The sequence below is a fragment of the Rhineura floridana genome, chromosome 15, assembly GCF_030035675.1.
Source record: "Rhineura floridana isolate rRhiFlo1 chromosome 15, rRhiFlo1.hap2, whole genome shotgun sequence".
Classification (NCBI taxonomy): domain Eukaryota; kingdom Metazoa; phylum Chordata; class Lepidosauria; order Squamata; family Rhineuridae; genus Rhineura; species Rhineura floridana.
The window spans coordinates 14,907,378-14,930,754 of record NC_084494.1 but is presented as its reverse complement, the minus strand read 5'-3'; the positions used below and the strand labels follow the sequence as shown (position 1 = coordinate 14,930,754).

General features: G+C 44.3%; 1 protein-coding gene across 8 annotated transcripts in view; it reads right to left on the bottom strand.

The window, feature by feature from the left end:
- Positions 1–6,769: 6,769 nt before the first annotated feature.
- MAN1C1 (mannosidase alpha class 1C member 1) overlaps positions 6,770–23,377 on the bottom strand; it is a 276,387-nt gene continuing 259,779 nt past the window's right edge. For all 8 annotated transcript variants that reach the window (XM_061597579.1, XM_061597577.1, XM_061597581.1 and 5 more), the window contains 3 exons: positions 18,072–18,244; positions 13,542–13,657; positions 6,770–7,654 (listed from right to left, as the gene is read on the bottom strand). In XM_061597579.1, coding sequence (XP_061453563.1) covers positions 7,528–7,654; positions 13,542–13,657; positions 18,072–18,244 — 416 coding nt within the window. In that variant the 3' untranslated portion in view covers positions 6,770–7,527. The remainder of the gene's footprint in view (positions 7,655–13,541; positions 13,658–18,071; positions 18,245–23,377) is intronic.

Here is a 23,377-nt window from a genome sequence, read left to right as displayed (position 1 = left end):
GGGTCCCCAGACATGGTTGGCTATAACTCCCATAATCCCTGGCTCAAATAGCTGGGGCTGATGGGAGTTGATGACTATATACTGGGGCGCAATATCGCCATGACATTACGCTGCTGCTGAAGGAATTGCATTGGCAGCTAAATGACCACTCGACTAGGTTCATGGTGCTGGCGTTAGTGTACAAAGCCCTACACAGCTTGGGACCAGGACACCTGAAAGATAGCCTCATCCCCTATATACTCAACCAATCACTGAATTCTACAGGAGGGGGCTTCCTGCAGGTATCATCATATCAGGAGGTCCAAGACAAGAGTTGTTAGGAGACCCCTTATTTTCCTCACAGAGCTACAATTCCCAGAGTGGTTTAACAATCAATCCCTCTTCCTAGGGAATTCTGAGAATTATAGCTCTGTGAGGGGCAAAAAGGGGTCTCCTAACAACTCTCACCACCTTTAGCAAACTACATTTCCCAGGATGCCTTGAGGGAAGCCATGGTTGTTTAAAGTAGTATGATACTGCTTTATGTGCATAATGCAGATGAGGCCTTATACGGTAGGGCCCCGCTTACCGGCGCTTTGCATTCCAGCGTTCCGCTAATGCGGCAGCGGGAAATCCCCCATTTTAAAACCGTTTTTGCGATTTTGCGGCATTTCTGCCGCATTTTCGCGCAATGTGCCCCATTATAATCAATGGGGTTCCACTTTATGGCGATTTCTGCTTTACGGCGGGGGCCTGGTCCCTAACCCACTGTATAAGTGGGGCCCTACTGTATAGGCTTGAATTATCCTTTGTGAGCCAGAGCCTTTTTAGGCCAAAAGGTGGCACAGAAACAAACTTTAATAGCAATCCTCGGCCTTGATAGTAGACACTCTCCAGCATCTTCCTCCCAGAGCTGTCATAAGCCACAACAATATTTTAAAAGAAACTTTTATCTGTTTTCATTTATTGCCAGACGCCTTGGAGGCCTGTTGTTAGGTGGAAAGGCGGGATATAAATATTGCACATGAATAAATAAAAGTCTCTTTCTTATCTCTCTTTTTTTCTTGTTTGCTTTCATGTTTAGCGAATTATGTGCCCTTTGGATTAGGGCGTGGGGGATAAAGGAGAGATGGAGCATTCTTTCTTTGTCTGCAGATTATGTTGTTATATCACACTTCAAAAATCAATCAAAATTAGAAATGAAGAAAGCCCACACATCTGGAGTGACATTATTTTCGTGTCAAAAGGAAGCTTTGGATTCCACAAGCGGCATATTTTAATCCACTGTAAAATTACTTTGGGCCAAGCTTATTTCCCTGCTACCAAAACCTCTCAACAGGATGATTCACATTCTCAAAGCGTTTACTTACTAACAACTATCCAGCCAGGAGAAGATTATTTGTCCATCTCCTTATTCCTAAACTGAAATTTAAGTCCCCATCTGACAGGATTCCTGTCCTCTGGGACTTCAAGAGGTGTGAATTCAAAACAAAACCTTTGCCTCTTGCACCTTACTTGAAATGCTTTTCTTCCCCCTTGTTCCTTGGAGTTCAGGAAGAAAGGAATCAAAATCTGATGGAGAGAATAGACAGAGAGAGAAAAAAACCTCTCAAGGCAGAGGAATGGCAGGGGGGCGGGGTTGATTTTCAGCATGGAAGGAAATCTGAAATGGGAGCACTTAACACTCAGGACCAAGCAGGATCTAACTTCAAATGTTCTAACATGGATCTAACATGAACCTGCCCTTCCACAAGCTGCAATCCAATGCATGGTTTCCTGGAAGTATTGAACTCAGCGGTCCTTCCTTCTGTCTGCATATGTTCAACTTGAACGCACTGATCCTTAACAAAAGTTCTTCAGCCAAATGAAACGCAACCTTTAGCTTTTAATCAGAACTGCAAACAATCTTCCAAAGAAGTGTAACCATTTAAACTGCCAACCTAAAGTAGGAACCCTATAAAAGAAAAGAAGTATCCAACCTCTGCTTTTGATCTCTCTCCAAATTGTCTGATGATTTGAAATGTGGTGTTGGAGGAGAGCTTTGCGCATACCATGGACTGCGAAAAAGACAAATAATTGGCTGTTAGAACAAATTAAACCAGAACTATTACTAGAAGCTAAAATGATGAAACTGAGATTATCATATTTTGGACACATAATGAGAAGGCATGATGCATTAGAAAAGACAATAATGCTGGGAAAAACAGAAGGGAGAAGAAAAAGAGGAAGACCAAACAAGAGATGACTGATTCCATAAAGGAAGCCACAGACCTGAACTTACAAGATCTGAATAGTGTGGTTTATAACAGATGCTCTTGGAGGTCACTGATTCATAGGGTCACCATATGTCATAATCGACTTGAAGGCATATAACAACAACAACCTCTATGGTAACCTGTCACAAATAATAAAACTTGAAAGCCTCATTATCCCATCATGATTGCCAGAGCAGGGAGGAAAGGTTTGTCAATTACTCTTGCACTCCTGCAGATGAAAGAAGTCCCAGAACTGTGTTCGCTTACATTCCCCCTCTATTATACCACTGCTTTTTAAGTTAAAAGTCAGGACTTGCAGACCACACACAGCTTAGTGTTTCCTTAGAAAACAGTATTAACATCATGTTAATGTGCCTTGGAATGTGGCTGAAAACAGTCTACACTTACATCTTCCGTGACCAAAGGTGCTGCTGTGACTTGATAGTTGCATGCCTTCATATTACCTTGTTTACATACATGCTTTAAGTTACATTTAGGTTCCTTGGGTGGCTAACAAAGTTGTAAGAAGCTTCGTTCAATTTCAAAACAATAATAAAAGAAAGCAATTAGGCTGACATAGTAAACAGCGACAGTCGATTCAGATTAATAGAGTAATGTCAACACAGTTCTGTTAAAAAGGGTACCATCAGCCCTTCTTAATAGTCTCAGGAAACAGAGTGATGGTAGCAGGGAGCCATCACAGAAAAGTCTCCCCCTCTCTCTCCCTCCTGCCCCCTCATTTGCACTCCAGGCAACAGGGGTGCTCAGGGAAAGGGCTCAGTTGCTGATCTTGGTGGATGGGAAGACGGTGCAACAAATATCTGCATCCTAAGCCACGTAGGGCTTTAAAGCAAGTGTGGGGGATCCTTTTTCAGGCTGAGGGGCACATTCTCTCAAAGGCAACCTTCCAGGGGCCACATGCCAGTGGTGGGTGAGTCCAGAGGCAAAAGTGGGTGGGGCTAGGGGAGAATGAGTGAAGCAGTAGGTGCAGTTCTTACCTTTGTACAATGGGCTACATCCCAGCCACACAGCTCAATCCTATCCATGTCTACTCAAAAGTCCTACTGAATTCAATGGGGTTTACTTCCAGGTATGTGGGATTAGCATTGCAGCTTTACTCCCAGAAAAGCTTCATATTGGGAAGGTTTTCAAAACAGGCTAATGAATTAGACAAATAAAGTGCCCTTTTCAGCAGCCCAGGAAAATTTAAACTTGTTTGATTCCTTATAATTAGAAAAGAATAACACATTGTAATGGCATCATAAGCTGCATGTACACTTTAAAAAAAATTCTGATCCAAAATTATTTGAAAGATAAAATGTATATGCTGCTATTTTTGCAAGTAATTAAAAAAACATGCATGTACACTTTTATTATAATTGTAACTGAAACTGTGTGCTGTGCATGCCTGCCAAGCTGTTGCTATGATCTTCTGTTCTAGATCGCCTGCTCAATTATTGTGCAGTGCGCACACAGAGGGAAAGGTACTCTTGCTGCTGCTGCAAGCTATGAACTTACTCAACTCATGATTTGCAGATAAGTAGGAAAAGGTAGCTATTTTCAGGACTTGCAATGGGTTCTAAGCTATTTCCTAGAGGTCAACAAATTCCTCGTCAATCACAGGCCTAACTTCACTTATTGATTAAAAACCTGAAAGGGAAGGGATTCAAGCAGCCAGCTATTATCTCATTTAACAGAAGTTGCAGGGGAGGGGGGCTGACATTTTGGTGTATATCTCTTGAACCGGACCACCTAGGAACTTTTTTTTTAAAAAAATGAAAGCTAAGACTCTGGGGATTGGGGTGACTCATCTGGCAACCTGGGGAGTACCCCAAAAACCAGAATCTCCAGGTGAAAACCAGAGACCTAGCAACCCTAACCGCATCAGACCATTGGACCATCTAGCTCAATATTGTTTACACTGGCTGGCAGCAGCTGTCCTGGGTTTCAGGCAGGGGACATTCCTAGCCCTATTTGGAGATGCCAGGGATTGAACCTGGGACCTTCTGTATGCAAAGCAAATGTTCTGCCAGTGAGCCACTATAGCCCTGCCCCAATTGTGCAGAGGAAGGTGCAGAGGATGAGTGGTGAGGGGTGTGACCTGGGGAAAGTTCCAAGGGCTGGCTAGAGGCACTTGGAGGACAGCATTTGACTTCTAGACCCAAGGTTCCCCAGACCTCCCTTAAAAGGTTAAGGGCAGCCCTTTCAATGAAGCCTGGAAACTGACTAGGAGCCAGCAGAGGATGAGCCTCATAGCTGTCTAGCAGATCAACAGCCAATGGACCCAGCATTTTGCTTCCAGCTGTGGTCAGCCTAAGAACAGCCAAGGACCCATCTAGTTCTCATAGCGGCCCACCAGATGCCTACAGGAAGCCCACAAGCAGGACCTGAGTGCCACAGCTCTGTTCCTGCTTGTGATTCCGTCACTGGCATTCAGAAGCATACTGCCTCCGACCATGGAGGAAGACCATAGCCATCGTGGCTAGTAGCCACTGAAAACTTTATCTTCCATGGATTTGGCTAATCCTCTTTTAAAGGCATCCAAGGTGGTGGCCATCACTGCCTCCCGTGCCTCTGGGAAGCTCATATGATAGGCACAAAGGGTTGGCCATCCCCTGCAGATCTGTCCCCAGCATCTGGTATCCAAAGACATGCTGCCTCTGTACGTCAGTGTTCCATAGAACTATCCTGGCTAACAACTAGTGATAAGCCTGTCCCAAACGCCATGTGCTTCAGCCTGGCAGAAGGTACTTAGCAGTTCTTGCTAAGACATTCTCTACCCCACCCTACATCTAGAAGCAGGCAGTTCAATATGGGTTAATATACTTGTGTAGAAAAAGAAGCGCTGCTTCTCCTGCTTTGTGTTGCAACTGCACAATTCCCCCTTCCCTTGCTGGTTCCTCAGTTTTTTGTTTTTTTTTACACACTGATTTTATGCTGGTCTATTTTTATCCTGTATGGTTTTGCTTCATGCTGGGTTCTTTTGTACTGTTCTGATACAATCTGTACTGTACTGAAATGTGTGTTATGGGTCTTTTGTAAACTGCTTGGGGTCAATGGATGGTCCAGAAGTTTAGAAACAACCAACAGACATCCTGATGTCTCTGCCCTGATTTCTTTGGCTACCATTTCCCCTCCCCTCCTCTGAGTCATCTACAGTTCTCAACAGGCCACTGAAGCTCACCCCCCTTCTTTGGGCTCAACAGACTATGGCCAACCTCCCACCTCCCTTCTTATATCTTTGTCCTCTGCTGTTCCAGAGGAGAAGAGGGACATGCTGCTTCCATCGAACCTGCTTATTGAACATTTATCCTGATTTGCCTGAACAAAGCTTACACAGAGGTTAGGCTATGCCCAGTCATAGAATCATAGAAGAGTAGAGTTGGCAGGGGCCTATAAGACTATCAAGTCCAAGCCCCTGCTCAATGCAGGAATCCAACTTCAAGCATACCTGACAGGTGGCTGTCCAGCTGCCTGTTGAACTCCTTCAACGTTGGCGAGCCCACCACCTCCCTAGGTACTTGGGTGAACATTTGTTCAGATTTGTTTGCAGGGCAGGTATATCACAATGAGCATTCGTCCTGGTTCGATTGCAAGGGTGCACACACATTTTCCCATTAATCGTTTGTTCATCCCATCATCGTCAGTGCATCTCTCCATTGCTTTTTTAACTGCAAAGAGTCCGTTTTGTGTATGTGGGTTTGTTGTGTGCTAGGTCAACAGAGCACTTTAAATGTACAAACCTAAATTTCTGGAATGAGCTTGAACCCCTTCCCACAAAGCAGAATTTGGAGTAGGGATGGGATCTGTTGTCTGGTATCAACCAGGGTTTGGTCTTTGTCCTCTAGCTGCTGCTCTTACTGATCCATACGGTTTTTTCGCTCTGAAACAATATTGATATTAATGTTGGTATTTTAAAAGGAAATATCAACATTTTGAAGGAAACACTGATATCAATTTTACAATGATGTTTCAGAGGCAGTTTTTTTTTTTAAAGGTCTGTTTTCAAAAATAGCAGCAGAAATTCATTACCTTACAATCTGATCGTCAGTGATTGAGAATAAGTGAAGTAATGCAAAATTCGGTACCGAATCCGAATTGGGCGGAATTCTAGCACATCCCTATTTGGAGGCACCCTCAGAGGATTTGTTGCAAGCTTTGCTTCACCCAATCACCAGTCCTTTTGCCCTTCCTTTTAACCTTCTGCACCAATGTCTGAGTAATTCAGCAACACTCTATGACAGCATATATACTAACCTATTTGTATCGCAAAAAATGTAGTTTTTATCAAACCAGAATAATTCGTGCTTGTCCTCAACATGCCAATTTCAGTCTAAATTGATTCCATATCCTGCTGTCCATAAGGATGGGTGTGGTTACGTGAGCTTTTATTTTTGGAATGAAATCAGTTTCTCAAGAAGCACTTCTTGGGGGCAAAAAATATGCAAACATCTAGATTGTGTGTGGACTACAAAGAAAAGACAAGTACTTGGTCTCCGTTGATTCAAGAATCAAATATTGTGTGTACACAGCCCTTATCTGACAGGAATTTTTATTCTATTCCACATCTCTGGGTATTACAGAAATGAAATCATTACAAGTGCCTCGTAATATTTAAGCTCCAAATGAAAACAAAAACAAAGGAGGTACAAACATAATAAACTTCAAACATTAGAAAGCAAAAAAAAAATACACATGATGCAACATTCAGTAAACATTTTAAGAGCACAGAAAAAAAAGATATAAATGATGCTTGGGGTTCAGAATTTTGCAGATGCTTTCTGACTATCAGTGGCATTGATTCCACTTAGGATCAAGTTATTTGGGGGGGGGGGAAGTGTAAATTGGAAAGGTGATAAAAATCAATTGTATATATATATAAAAAGGAGACAGTGGAAGGGGTGGATGGAAGAGAAAAAGAGTGGCACAAACCAACGCCTGTTTATGGCAAACTCCTGATTCCTTTGGCCGTGTGAAAACGTCAGTAGATTCCGTAGAAATTCTCCGCAAAAAGGAATGTCCATGATTTTGTGTGTATTATGGCCCATAATCAACATCTCACTATCAGGCTTATAAATTCCCTCATAGAGGGAAAAAAAAAACCCACGAAGGTGCTTGTTTCACAGTTTTTTTTTATATCCCCCAATATAATACTGTCCGGAATTGGACGAATGCCCCCCAGAGACCTTTCTGGGAACACAGACATTCCTTTATTGGAAAGAAGGAGAGAAGGAAAATAGGCAAGTAACTTTCCACATCCCACGGCAGAAGCCGAGAGAGAGCAAAGGCGCCCCTATTGCGTGCTCGTCTTCAGGATAAAGTCTGTTGTGCGAATCACGGGCAACGGGTGGGCTTCGGTGTTGAACACCCAGTCCTCAAGAGACAGCACGTCATCTTCACAGAACAGAAGATAGAGATACCTGAAGGGAGAATACAAGTCAAATGAAGGCATGCTCAGGTGAAATTGACAGTCAACATTTGGGGTGGCCCTATCACCCGCACATCAGTTGTGGCTGGACCACTTGGTTAAGAGGGGAAAGCAGACGATGTTGGGCACGAACTCCCATCAGCCCCAGCTAGCATGGCCAATAGTCAGGGATGATGGAGCTGTAGTTCAGCAACTTCTGAAGGGGCGCAGATCCCTCAACCTTGCACTAGACTAAGAGAGGGTTCTCCAACTGCATCCCAAGGAAGTCATGGGTTTCTTGGGAGCTTGTCAGTGGCTGCTCAATGGACAGAGCAGTTGACAGCAGACAGGCTAGACAGCTTTGTCCATCTCTACTTAATATGCAATGTACAGCTACAAGGGAGCCACTGGCAATGTTCTAGGATCCACGTTCAGTTCATGCAGGGCAGCCATGAAAAGCCAACAGCCCTGGCTGCTGTGTCCCAATGGACTGTGTGTGCACCCTGGAATAGGCATGGGGAACCTGTGCCCCTCCAGATGCTACTGAACCATAACTCCAGTCATCCCTAACCACTGGCCATGCTGGCTGGGGTGGGCATCCAGCAACGTCTGGAGGGCCACAGGTACCTTATACCCTTGCCCCACCGCAAGTGCCAGAATGCAGAATGTAGATGGTCAAGAGTTCCTAAACAGGTGAATCAAGGTAGAAAGAGCTCCACAGAGGCAATACGTTTCAAACACGCTGAGCTAAGACAACAGCCCGTTCACTTTCTTCAGTCTCCTAGTTTGTTTGCATGACTGAAGGTTTTCATCTATGGCAGGCCCAACCAGAACACAACCCACCAGTCATGTATGGTGCATGGGATGGGATGGGATGGGATGGGTGAGGGGCTGGCTCATCAAACCCGTCAAGCCTTGATAAATGGTGTGCTGTGCTTGGCTCAGTGGGTTACGATTTCTGCAGGTCCAATCCAGGGTTAAAGTAAGTGAGAAATGACGGTGAGAGTCTTTAAACAATTAGGGGCTCCTCTGCTATAGAAAGAAGAGTGCAAGGCATGGGGTTGTAGCCAAGTCTACTCAGAATAGACCCACTGATATAAGTAAGTCATTCCCATTATTTTCTTTTTTTTTTTTCAATAATTTTTATTCAGATTTTCATAAAACATACAAGACAAAATCATAAAACATTCAAAGACAAAAAACAAAATCAAAAATAGTTAAACAAAAAGAAAAAAAGAAAAAAAAAAACAAAAATAAAAAATAAAGAGTAAAATATTGACTTCCCATTTGTCAAAGATCAAATCAGTTATAAGTCTATAATATATAACAATCCTGTCTCTTAAGTCATATTATAAAATCACTTTCCTCCAGTAGTTATCTTACTTAATCATCAAATCTCATAAACATTACTTTATTCTTTCCACAAAAAGTCAAAGAGAGGTTTCAATTCTTTAAGAAATATATCTATCAATTTTTTTTCCAGATAAGCATATCGATTAATCCATCTCATTACTAATTATGATAATCTTATTGTCATAACCATAGTCAAAATAAACATTTCAATTAATCCATCACATCAGAATCTGTTAGGTTCAGTAATTTCAGTAGCCATTGTTCTATTATCCCTATTAGTTCCATTTTCCATCTTCCATCTTCAGTAGTCTTGTTAAGTCCAGTAATTTCAGTATCCAATCTTCCATTATCAGTATTCCATAATAATCTTGCTGTCAAAGCCATAGTCATATAGTAAGAGTCTGATGGGAATTACCTCTATCCCAAATATTTTCTTGCCATCCATTCTGAATAGGTTGCTGAAATACTGCTGTAAAATCATATCTCTGTTCTTTTTTTCAAAATACACTGGGTCATCTCTTGAAAGTTTTTCCATTGTCACATGGCTGCAGTTAATTCCATAGATTTTCTCTATATTGGGCTCCATCACATCATTCCAGTCCAGAAGATTATCCATGCCATTGATAACTTTATCTCTAGAATCTTCATTAATTTCTTCAGAGATAACATTGAGTTCCAAACAATAGATTTTATTTCTAAAGTCCATAGACTCCAAATCTTGTTCCTGTTCCACGTTTGTTCCAATCTCCGGGATCTCCTCTCTCACAGGGACCCCTGTTCCAGTCTCCAGGGTCTCCTCTCTCACAGGGACCCCTGTTCCAGTCTCCAGGGTCTCCTCTCTCACAAGGACCCCTATGTCTTTAATCTCCTGTGTCTCCAAACAATAGATTTTGTTTCTAAAGTCCATAGACTCCAAATCTTTTTCCTGTTCCACGTTTGTTCCAATCTCCGGGGTCTCCTCTCTCACAGGGACCCCTTCCAGGGTCACCTCTCTCACAGGGACCCCTATATCTTTAATCTCCTGCTTCATTTTACTCAATTCAATTTTCAGCTCCTTACAACCCTGTCGCAGGTTTTGTTTCGTTATCTCAATCTCATCCATTATTTTCTGAAACATAGTTATTTCCAGCTTCTCAGCCACTTTCTTAATTGCCATTTTAAAAGAAAAATATAGGAAAACCACTTCTTATTTCAGCAACAATTGGGTTAATACTCCAAACTTGGTGACATCACAGTATAAACAGAGCAGACAGCCTTATCTCTCCATGCTTAAGTAAACAAAATGCAGTTCCCAGGATCGAAACAATTAATGGCGGTCGTCAGGAAACAGATTCGTCAAAATAAAATAGACCAAAAAGAGAGTAGTCTCAGACAATATAATATTCTTCAAAATAAAAATCTGGAATAGAAATCCCTCTTCTGTGTATATCTTTAGAATGCAAATCCAGGACAGCTTTTTGCAACAAAAACAGAGATAAGCTATTAATTAGTGAGTAGCAGAGAGAAGTTATGGCTCCCCAGTGAGATGTCAAAAACCGATCAATCTGGCAAATCTCTTTTAAACAGCAACAATTTAAGTCAAGTAAAAGAAAAATATAGAAAGAAGGGTGCTTGCCTGTTAGTGCGTTCTCTCTTAGAAGATAAGATGAACGTTCGCTTTATCAGATAGAGCTTGTTGTTGAAAATCCGTCCCACCTTCGTCGGCTGGACCTCGTCCCATAAATTAATGAGATCTGGTCGTCCCAACAAAAATAGGCTTTGAGGTTAATCTCTTCGTTTCTCCCTACCCGGGAGAAGTTTAATCAGTCAAAAAAAAAAAAATCTGACTGATATATCTGAATAAGCTTCTTTTGAGGCAGGAGCCCGTCTCAAAAGCAGGCACAGGCTAAGTCACCCTTCCCGGAAGTTGTCATTCCCATTATTTTCAATGGGTCTGAGTAGGTCTAGCAAAGGATACAACCCACTGTTTTTATACTTAAGGCTGATCCAAATGAGTAGAAACATTAGTCATTAACACAAAGCCTGATTAACAAGTGGACAGGACAGGCTTGTAACTTCCTCTTGGTGGCCAACCACTCTAGTGTACATGACATCTGGTGCGATTTAAGGCTCTCTGGAGGAGGAGTCCAAGTTTGTATAAATCTCAGGGGTGGGCCTCTGATTCCTAGCAAACCAACACAAGGGATAGTGGGAGGACGGCTGAGCTTCTTACATGACACTGACTAGGAAGGGGTAGCAACGGGTGAATATTTCCCATTGGTGTCATCAAGACATTCGTATGGAGAGAGGAGTTTGTTCCTCCCCTTGCACCTGGCTGCACCTCTTTGGACTAGTCTTTCTTCTATTTCAGGGGTTCCCCAACTGTGGTCCACGGACCACCAGCGGTCCAAGAGCTTCATTCAGGTAGTCCACAGCATGTCTCCATTAAATATTCATATTGATTTTTAATTGTATTTTACTGCTCTTTTATTTTTCATTTTGTATTTTATTGCATTACAATTTAAATTCAATGGAATGCAGATTGTAACACAGCAAAATACAACATAAGAAATAAAAGTACAATTAAAAATTATACAGCATCTAGCACAGTGCATGGCAGTTGCTACAACAGGCAGAAAATCATGAAGTGGCCCACAAAGACTATCAGCAGTTTTCAGGTAGTCTGTGGGTGAAAAAAGTTTGGGAACCACTGTCCTATTGCCAAGTGTGGGGAACCAGTGGCCCTCCAGATGGCTCCTGCTAGGAGGAAGGGTGGGATATAAATCTAATAAATAATAAATAGATAAATAAACTACAACTCCTCTCCTCCCTGGCCATCGACCATGCTTGCTGGGGCTGATGGGAATTGTAGTTCAGCAGCAGCCTGTCCTATTGGTTCAGGGCGATTTCAGATGTTTGGCTTGGCCACAAAGTGGCTTTAGGGTAAAGCTCAGAGGATTAGCATCTCCCACCTCAGCAGTTATTTGTGTAGACCTTCTTGTGGGGGAACAAACTGCCCTGCAGCAGGTTGCTTAAGGGCCCCTCCAGACACCCTTTGTATTGCACATTCATGATGATTTATGCTCATGATGCTACTGGGATGGCCACATGTAATCCCACGTTCAATATTGGTTGTGCCTGCTGATGTTTTGCAATGGTCATACTGCTTAATTTCCAGTCACTACATATCCTGTAACTTCCTGCTGAAATCCTGAAACTTCTCATGCCACAAATGTTCTGGTTTATTTTTGTCGCACTTTTGCTGCTCTGTAGCCCCTCCGGACAGCAAGAATGTGGCAGCACTGGGGGAGCACCACAGAGCAAACTACAGCAGAATAAATCCACCCCTAATGCACACTATTACTATGTCGAGAACACGTGGCGGGAGACACCAGTAATAAAACGCCAGTATGGAAAGCCCCTAAGATGGGTTGTGCTACTTCCATCTCAGGCACTCTGCTGGGGGGTATTTCCTTTTTCAACACGAGGCCATGGCAGCAGCGCTCATGGGGGGCAGGGAGGGGGAGCTTTGAATGAGCAGAGAAAGAAAGCTGCCTGCAACTAACTGCCTGAGATGGACGCAGGGGCAGCCTTTCCCATTCTCAGGCCACCAGCCACAGGGCGTTTCCTCCCTCAAAAGGAGGAAAAGGGCAACAACGGGGTGGCCAACCAATGGGGGAAGAGCATTTACCAGGGCTCAGTTTGCAGGCAGGTGCGGATGGAAGGATCTGTCAGCTTTGGTTCTCTCGGTTACTCATTTTTCCAATCATGAATCCAGCTCTCCACAACTCTGGCAATTTGCCAGCTGTCTTTTTAAAAGTCCTCATGAAAAGCTTTCCACCTTTTAGTATGGATTTCTGCAGTTTTGACGAATGAGGACATTTTTAGAAGGGCTTTCTCTTAACACAATCCATTGGGTATGTTATTTTCACAAATATATTCATTTTTATGCACATATCCCCCTAACATAAACATTTTTGCAAATACTGGTTGGTTGGAGAACTGCACTACAAAGTTTGGATGAGTGTGGACTTCAAAGGATGGCTGTGTTTTGGTTTTCATATTGTTTCGGAGAATGCAAATTTGATAGATTCGGCTTTAAATGTGAATTGCATAGAATTTCTCTGCCTTCTCTACAGGCAAGTGACAGCCATGCATACATCAAAAAGTAGACCACCGCACTGTGTGAATGCCCTATGAGCTCTCTTATATTTTGTCCATGCAGATCCTAAGTGATGAATATGCACAAGTGAATAGGCCCCTCAGTCAGTTTCAAAAGATGAATATGGCAGTGTTACAGGTGCTGTGTAGTGTCCTCTCCCTGCCTCTGGTAGTTCTAGTCAACAGGGTACATAAGAAAAGCAAAATAGGAAAATCTTCGTTAAAAATCCACGTCTTTACAGAGGAAATGGACAAATCCATCTCATTCAAGTGGGTAATTGATATCACCAAGGTTCCTGATCTATTTAAGATGCAAGTACTGATAATTCCCATCCCCCATCCCACGGAAGACATTCTCCATCCTAAACAGCTTTCCACTGAGCGATGTTGAAAATGCTTAGACTTACTTTAACGTCTCTGCCAGGAAAAAGCTCTGCTGCATGTTGTCATGACTTGGGTTGGTGGTATAAACATCGCGGATCCCGGAGAAACCAGCTTCTACTCTGCAATATTTCTCGAGTGCCTGGTTGGATTGGACAGGGGGTGGAGGGAAGAGAGAAAGTCAAAGTTTCTAGTAATGGCAGCGTAGCAAACAAGTAACTCAATAATCACAATCAGTTGTGTTTTACCCATGCAGGTTTATGAGCTGGACTCAGGTTTTTAGAGAGGCTGTGTTCTCACTGAAGAGCTTTCAATGATTACCCAAAGGGCCAAGAAAATAGGCTAATCTCTCTTGATGGTTAGCATTTGCTGTTCCACTCAGTCTCCTGAAACAGCCCCTGAAGAAATCCTTTCCTGAAATATTGTACAATTGATTGAAGGTTGCTCGATAAATATAACTGCCAGCATCTTTGAAGGCAGCTTTCAAATGGCCCCACTGTCAGAGGTGGCTCTGTGATGAGGCAAGGGTGAAGTGGTTGCTGCAGGTTGCAGACTCTGGAGTTGTCATTAAGGATGGCAGAGTGGGGGATGGACAGCCCTGAGCCACGGGGCAGAAATCACAAAGGGGCTCGTGTGCTTCTGCTTTGTTGGAATGAATAGGTGCAGAGTCCCTGCTGGTCTACATCATTAAGTCCCAAACCTCCAGCTCAGATTAGTAACACGAACATTTTTATTTTTAATTAATTTTTACTTTATTTATTGAAAGCATTTTTAGCCAGCTCCTTCACCGAAAAGGATCTCAGAACAGCTTACAGAGATCAGGAGTAAGTTTGGAAAGAATGCCAAGTTCAGCAAAACAAAATATACGCAAAACTTAATAACTGAAATATGTGCCTTAATCACATTACGGAAATCTGCTTCGTTTCATATTTGGCTCCAAGTCTGGAATTTGGGATTCGATCACCTGCCTGCCCTCTATCCCCACCTATAATGGCAAATTAATCACTATAATTTGGTAATGTTGGAATGCTTCTCAGTGCTCTATGGATCATTTAAAATGGTGGGGATCAGACTTGTTAGGCAGTTTGCATTCCTTAGACTGCAGCAGGGGCTGCCATTGTGGTGCCTATGGGCGCTGTGGAGCTGGTGAAGACCTTCACTGATGTCCCCTGGCCAGGGCCCCAGATTCTGGGCTTTTTTCTTTTTTAAAAAAGTGAATCCCTAACCCTGCTAGAAAGACAGTTATGAAGCAAAATGTGTAGGTACCTTTCTAAGTGATTTCTATAAAATGAGCCCACCTGGCTGCTCCTGCCTGTCAGTGTTTCTGGCCAATGAATGAAACCAGAGCTGTGATAAGTGGGTTGTTCAGACAGCCCAGGCAATAGGAATTTCTGGTGTCCTAAAGAGCTGCTATTTCTCCCTTCCCTTTAGTGCACTCTTCCTGTTTCTGTCTTATATTATCTCCATAGTTTGCCCTTCCCTTTTCCCCAAGTAACCAGACTGTATCTTTTCTGTAGCAGGTTCGTCTGAGATCAAGTAGTCCCTAGAAGTTATTTTTTGCAAATGCTACTACACAATAAGTGTCAGTGAATGTTAAAGACTCCCCACTTCCCCCAAAAGGCAAATGTGAAAACTGTGCAAAGAGGCTTGGCCGTGTCTCCTGCTGTGCAGCAGTTAAAAGACGAGAGACTCATTCAGTGTATTTACAGTAGAATGGTACATGTCTATTCAGAAGGAAGTCCCTTTGAGTTTAATGGGGCTTACTGCCAAGTAAGTGGGGATAGGATGACAGCCTAGACTTTGGTTTAGGGTTGGCATTGGGGAAAAACGGTGTTCTTGTGCTTTTAACAGCGGTATGGCAGGCAAAATCCAATAGTTTAAGCCTCTTCTAGTATGGAAATACAATTCACCATGACCATACTCTCTTTATTTTGTGTTATGTCACACCTTCCTCTGGCCATGGCAGCCATATTGTGTTATGCCACACACCCCCAGCAGATTTTGTGCAATGAAACAGCTCCTGTGTGACGCTCACAGTACCTTGCTGAACAGCTCCTTGGTCCTGCTGATTCTGCTACCTGCTACCTATTCCTCTCCTGTGTTGCTTGGGGTGCTTTTCTTGGAACTGATCTCAGCTTGGCTGGCCCCGACCTCAGCTGCTTCCACACTAGCCATTTTCTCTGGAACTGACATCATTCATTCACTCACTCATTACACAGAGTCAGGACAGCACTGCTGCCCAACCCTTGTCGTCCTCCCATCTTTTTAAAGAGTCCTGGCTCATAGCAGTTTTGTTCCTGATGGCGGTGCTAGCCTTTCCCACAAAATGCAATTGATTCACTTGGTGGAGGAGGAATGCTCAGCCAGGCAGGTTGGCAACATGGATGGTGAAGCCCCACCATCACTGGCTGCCTGAACTGCCACCATTTACATGGGGTGCAATCTGGTCCCTCCCTTCCCTCATTAATTCTCAACAGCGCATGCTGGGCTTCAATTGTTTTTTGTTAAATAAACTAAGATGCAAGTGCACTAACAACAACAAAATATTTTTTAAGATTGTGTTTGGCTTTTGTGCTAAAGTGTTAAGTGAGCATATGAACAATAAATAAATAAAGGAGCTGCTTGGATCTCCCCTTCCGCCTCTACTGTAATAATAATAATAATAATAATAATAGACAAATCTGGCAATTTCAGTTTCTCATTTTTCCAGTCTTAAGTTCAGTTTGTCACATTTCCAATCAGTTTGTGATTTTTTAAAAAAAGTCCTCAGGAAAATTAATATTTTAGTGCTAATTTCTCATAACATACACTTTTGCATGCAATTTTGCAAAGCAATTTTCCTAACATAATGCATTTTTGCATGTTATTTTTTCTAATGCAAACTTTTATATGCACACTTTCTTCTAGTTCAGTGAATTCCAAAACTCCCCCCCCATCGCTTGAAAATTCCCGAGGCTTTTGGGGGACCACTTAATGATTTTTCTGTCTTTTGTAACAATTGTGATGTACTGTGCTGGATCATGTATGAGTTTTAATTGTATTTGTATTGCTTCTTTTATTTCTCGTATCGTATATTATTGCATTACAATTTAAATTCAATGGAATGCAAATTGTAATACAGCAAAATACAATATAAGAAATAAAAGAAGCCATACAAATACAATTTAAAAAATCAGTATGAATATTTAGCATGGACATGTCGCGGGCCACCTCAATGAAGCTCACGGGCCACTGTGTGGGAACCCCCACTCTAGTATATGCATTTTTTGTACGCATTACTTGGCTGGAGAACTGCACCACCAAATTTGGAGAAGGGTGAATTTCAGAGGATGGCTGTGCTTTGGTTTGCCTATTGCTTTGGAAAGTGTGGATTAGGCCCATTGCAGAAAAACTCTCTTAAGGTGATTGATAATTTGATGACGTAGATTTGATTTTAATGAGATTTTAACTATCCCGTGCTGTTTTATTGAAAATTTTGCTCTTTTTAATGATGTTAATGATGTTTATATTGATGCTGGTCTATGACTGCAATAAACCTATTCATTCATTCATTCATTCAGTGTGGATTAGGCAAGTTCACCTTTGAATGCAAACTGAATTGAGTTTCTCCCCCATCCCTACACATCAGCCTTTTCATCACTACATTGAATGGTGTTGTGGAACCACAGTGGTAACAGTTGCCTCCAGGTTTGGAGGGTCATCATGTAGAAAGGACCTTCACATCTAGCTCAGGTGGAAATGAGATGCCTGGATTTGGCTCTCCCCCCCCCCCCTTGGGAAGATACACATGGGTTGTGTTGTCTGCCCTGCTGGCACCTGATTCTGTAAAGAGAGGAGTACTAAGGCATGACGCTGAGAAACTGCACAACAATTTCCACTCCAAATGTATTCCTTAGCCAGGGTGGCTAAACTATTTTGGACAGGGGTCTGGATTTGCCCTTGGCCAAGCCTCTGGGAAGTGAAGGGAGACACCCCACACTCCCACACATACACACACAGGCAGACAGCCCCCTCTCTTTCTCAGATGATCCACGCAAAGCAAGCTGAGGAGGTAGGTTTTCACTTAACTGCTCATCGAATGATCGGTCCAATATGATCCATTCTTATATGATTTAGTATTAGATTTATAGCCCACCTTTCCTGTAAGGAGCTCAAGGTGGTGTACATAGTTCTTCTCCTCTCCATTTTATCCTCAAAACAACCCTGTGAGGCTGGTGAAGCTGAGAGGCAGTGACTGGCCCAAGCCAAGGTGAGCTTTGTGACCAAGTGGGGATTTGAACCCTGGTCAACCAGGTACTAGTCTGGCACTCTAACCACTACATCACACTAGAATCTGCATCCCTATCAGGGTGCCCCTGGGATCTGTCCACCTTGGTGTGGTGTCTATTTAACAACAAAAACAACAAAACCGCAGCTGCCAAAACTGGCAAGGTCTTTGGGGTCTCAACAAATTTGCTTGGAGGGGGAGGCATATGAGCCCCCTGAACTGAGGATTAGCCACACCTGTCCTAAGCCAAGAGAATGCTATTTAGCAATGGCTGTTTAGGAGGCAGTACCTGCACAGCTTCCCAGCCCCACTGCCTGTACTTGGGATCGTGCGTCAACCTCCACATGTACAGGTAACTTTCAACAACTTCAGGGCGCAGAATGTAATAGCGATCGCTGAGTCGAGTGGCCATCGCTTCAGAGCCAGAATCAAAACGAAATGCTTCCGGGCCCAACTTGGTATCTGCAAAGGATATATTAGATTAGACGTTCAGAGAAGCTTGGAATTTTGATGCTTGTCAGACCTAGGAAGCTGAAGTATTTATTAAACTGCTGCTCGTAGGCTCCTAAAATATGAACATATTGGTGACTAAATCAGAAGGTTGCATTTAACTATGTTCTATTCAGAGTAGACCCACTGAAATTAGTAGACCCAACTTAATCAGATTTATTAATTTCAGCTGGTCTCTTCTCAGTATGACTAAGATTGGGTGCAATCCAGAAATTTTTCAGAGCTGTGAGAAGCCCTCATGGTTAAATGCTGAACACGATGGGTGTGCTCTCAGATTCTACGGGAGATGGGATGATCTCAGTCCATTGCCCCAGTGAAACTATATGTCTGATAGGAAGAGGCACATTCGTGCCACAAGCTCAGTAGCAGAGCACCTGGCTTGTCCCTGGTTCAACCCCTGGCATCTCCCGGTAGTGTAGGGATGCCCTTGAGAGCTGCTGCCAGTCAGTGTGGACAAAACTGAGCTAGATGGACCAATGGTCTCATTCAGTATAAGGTAGCTTCCTATGTTCCTGTGTATCTATCAGGAAAGCTTTTCTGTGATGGGTTCTTATTTTCACTTGCGTTCAATTTAAACTAGACCTTGTGATATTAATCTAATTAGCAAACGTGTGACCAAGTAAAGTGCAGGTGCGGGAAGCCTGATCTGGACAGGAAATTGCCATGGAGGTGGGTACCTGGGACTGCCTTCAAGTCGATTTCGACTTATGCCGACCCTATGAATAGGGTTTTCATGGAAAGTGATTGTCATGGCCCCGTCAGAGGACTCCTCAGATGAGGACGACTCGGGAGTAACAGCAGCAGACCCAGGAGCAGCAGGAGACACGGAGGAGCCTCCTGAGAATCCAGCTCCTTCTGCCCCTCAGCTGCAGAGCACCCCAGGGACAGCAGAGGCCCTGCAGCCAGACACAGACAGTGAACAGGATACTCCCCCCTCACCTGCAGAACGTAGACAGCAGAAGGTCAGGCAGAAGAGAGGCAGGCCTGTCTCCTTAAGGCCCAAACGCTGAGGACTCACACCTGCTGTCCATCCTGCTCTTTATAAGGCACACCTTGGCTGCAGCTTGTTGCTGACTGCAACGTCAGGCGTGGCTTTGTGTAGACCTAGTTTCCCTGCAGCATCTCTTTGACTGACCTCCTTGGCAATTGATCCCGGACCTCCACTGACCTCGCTTCTGGACTTCTGACTCGGCAAGTACGCTTCGGATAGGCCTGGCAGGTTTACAACCCGACTGCTGGCTAAGGACTTTCCTTCCCTGCCAAAGACCCAGGAATTTCCAGCCCCCCCTGACACTGCTGAGGCAGTGTAGAGCTGACAGTGATATTCAGAGGTGGTTTACCATTGCCTTCCTCTGAGGCTGAGAGGCAGTGACTGGCCCAAGGTCACCCAGTGAGCTTCATGGCTGTGTGGGGATTCGAACCCTGGTCTCCCAGGTTGTAGTCCAACACTCTAACCACTACTCTAACCACTACTCTAACCACTACGTCACACTGAGGGGGGCTTTAATCCTATGCCCCCCAATTTCTGCTGTGCACCTGATCTAGAGGTTCTGCACCTGCTATTTACATGCGAGGGGGAGCTGTCATTCACTCCACTGGAAGCTTTTTTCCTAATGCCAGTTAGAGGGATGCATTGTTTTGACCCGCTTCAGGGCAAATGTGATCACCCTCAAGCCAAGCTCTGAGTGTATTGGGCAAGCAATAGTAATAGCAGCAGTAGTAGTAGTAGTAGTAGTAGTAGTAGTAATAATAATAATAATAATAATGATAGACGCCTTATTAGAGCAGCAATCAACTAAATAAATAATCAAAGTACCCAGAGGCAATTTTCACCTTTGGCCTAGCAAAAGGACAATACCAATCCCAGTGGCGCCTATCATTCTGGTCTGCAGGCTTCTGGTCTAGGTCTATGCTCAATTGCTTTTCTCTTATTCCAGGCAAAAAGGCCCAGAGGACACCTCTAGACACAAAGCTCCCATGCGCCCCCTCCTATGTAGAGCTCATACAGCTCCATGGTATACCATGGAGCTGAGAGTGATGAAGCAAGAAAGGAGGAGGCTTGAGTGCAGATGGAGGCGAACTCCTGACGAATGCAATTATGCCTTGGTGAGTGCCTCTTCTAAGCGGTATATAGTAGCGGTGAGGGCAGCAAAAAAGAGATATTTTGCTGCCACAATTAAGGCATCTCTCTCCCACCCGGCGGAGCTCTTTAAAATCGTACGAGGGCTTTTACATTCTGGCCCTCGGGACATCATAGATTCATCTGTAGCCCGCCGTGATGAGTTCGCGAGGCACTTCCAGGATAAGATTGCATGCATTCGCCGGGACTTAGACTCCAATATTATGGTAGTGGGATCTAATGAAGCATCCAGAACACGGTCTTGTCCTTGTTTATTGGATGAGTTTCAGTCTGTACAGCTTGAGGATGTTGACAAGATCCTTGGACTGGTGCGGGCGACCACATCTGTGCTGGACCCTTGCCCCTCTTGGCTGGTGAAAGCTGGCAGGACCGGAACCGCTGGCTGGGCCAAGGAGATAATAAACGCCTCTCTGAGAGAGGGAGTGGTCCCTGACTGCCTAAAAGAGGCGGTAGTGAGACCGCTCCTGAAGAAACCCTCTTTGGACCCAGATAACCTGAACAATTATAGACCTGTGGCGAATGTTCCGTTCCTGGGCAAGGTGCTAGAACTGGTGGTTGCTGGCCAGCTCCAGGGGCTCTTGGATGACACTGATTATCTTGATCCATTTCAATCTGGTTTCAGGCCCGGTTTTGGCACCGAAACAGCCTTGGTCGCCCTGTATGATGACCTTTGTCGGGAGAGGGACAGGGGGAGTGTGACTCTGTTGATTCTCCTTGATCTCTCAGCTGCTTTTGATACCATCGACCATGGTATCCTTCTGGGAAGACTCACGGAGTTGGGAGTTGGGGGTACTGCTTGGCAGTGGCTCCGCTCCTACTTCGTGGGTCACCACCAGAAGGTAGTGCTTGGGGAACACTGCTCGATGCCCTGGACTCTCCACTGTGGAGTCCCGCAGGGATCGGTACTGTCCCCCATGCTTTTCAACATCTACATGAAGCCGCTGGGTGCAGTCATCAGGAGTTTTGGGGTGTGTTGCCATCAGTATGCTGATGACACGCAGCTCTATTTCTCCTTTTCATCCTCTTCAGGTGAGGCTGTTAACGTGCTAAACCGCTGCCTGGCCGCGATAATGGACTGGATGGGAGCTAACAGACTGAAGCTCAATCCAGACAAGACCGAGACGCTGTTGGTGAGTGCCTTCTCTGCCCAGATGGAGGATGTTCATCCTGTTCTTGATGGGGTTACACTCCCCTTGAAGGAACAGGTGCGTAGCTTGGGGGTTCTTTTTGATCCTTCCTTGTCACTTGAGGCCCAGGTGGCCTCGGTAGCACGGAATGCTTTCTACCATCTTCGCCTGGTAGCCCAGCTACGTCCCTATCTGGACAGTGACGACCTCGCCTCAGTTGTTCATGCTCTGGTAACTTCTAGACTGGACTACTGCAATGCGCTCTACGTTGGGCTGCCCTTGAAGACTGTTCGGAAACTACAACTAGTCCAGAATGCAGCGGCCAGATTGCTGACGCAGACCAGAAGGTCCGCTCATATAACACCTGTTCTGGCCCGTCTGCACTGGCTTCCTGTTTGTTTCCGGGCTAGATTCAAAGTGCTGGTTTTGACCTATAAAGTCCTACACGGCATGGGACCGCAATACCTGGTGGAACGCCTCTCCCAATATGAACCTACCCGGACACTGCGCTCAACATCTAAGGCCCTCCTCCGAGTGCCATCCCATCGAGAAGCTCGGAGGGTGGTGACTAGAACCAGGGCCTTTTCTGTGGTGGCCCCCGAACTGTGGAACAGCCTCTCTGATGAGGTGCGCCTGGCGCTGACGCTACTATCTTTTCGGTGCCAGGTGAAAACCTTTTTATACTCCCAGGCATTTTAATGTGTGTTTTAATGGTATTTTCATCATTATTTGTATTTTTGGATGTTGTTTGGTTCTTTTATTGTTTGTTTGTTTTGTTTTCTTGATTTATTGTATTTATTGTATTTATATATTGCTTGTTTTTTATCTTTTTGTACACTGCCCAGAAAGCCTTCGGGCTTAGGGCGGTATATAAATTAAATAAATTAAATAAATAAATAAATAAATAAATAAATAAATAAATAAATAAGTAAATAAATAAATAAATAAATAAAGCATTAAGCGTGCCAGGAATTTCTGAGTATTTCATTACCCCTAAAGCAATTATCTTGAGACAGCATAGGCCTTGCTAGCCCACACAGTGGAACAAGTCAAGAGACAGTCTTCTTGGCCTGGCATTGTAGAGTCAGGCACTACAGCAGACAAGCGAGGAATGGAATGTGACTTAAGGGCAGACTCCACCCTTTTGCCCAACACATGTGGCTGCACATTAGCATTATGCTGGTGTTTTTGCCAGCGGCAAGCACAGAACATGTGAATGGCAGGCACCTGCGTTTAAGCACCCCCGTCCGTGCGTCTGGGAGCCCTGGTCCAACTGGGTGTCCTTCACACTGCCAGGAGTCAATGAACTCCTGAGAAGTTCATCAGATAGAACTGGGAATCCTCAGCTCAAACGACAGGTGAGCCACCAAAAGGGTGGTTTAGAGCATCTCCCTGGGCAGGGAGGTATTCTCTGGCTGTGGCCTGGCCCCACCCACTGAGACCAGCCCTTGGGTCCTCTTAGACAGGAAGGGCTATATAAGGCTTCCTGTTTGGGCTGGGACTTTGCCTGGCTAGCAGCAGTCTTTTCCTGACTCTGGTGTATTTTGGTGTTGTACTGCAATTCCCATCAGCCCCAGAGGCCATGGCTTGAGGTCAGGGATAATGGGAGTTGTAGTCCAGCAACATCTGGAGGGCACAATGTTGGCTATCTGTCCTGTACAACACAGGAATATAGGGTGCTGCTTTATACCAAATCAAAGCATTGGTCCATCTAGCTCAGTATTGTCTACTTTGACCGGCAGTGACTCTCCAGAGTTTCAGACAGGAGTCTTTCCAGGCCCTACCTGGAGATGCCAGGGACTGACTCTGGGACCTTCT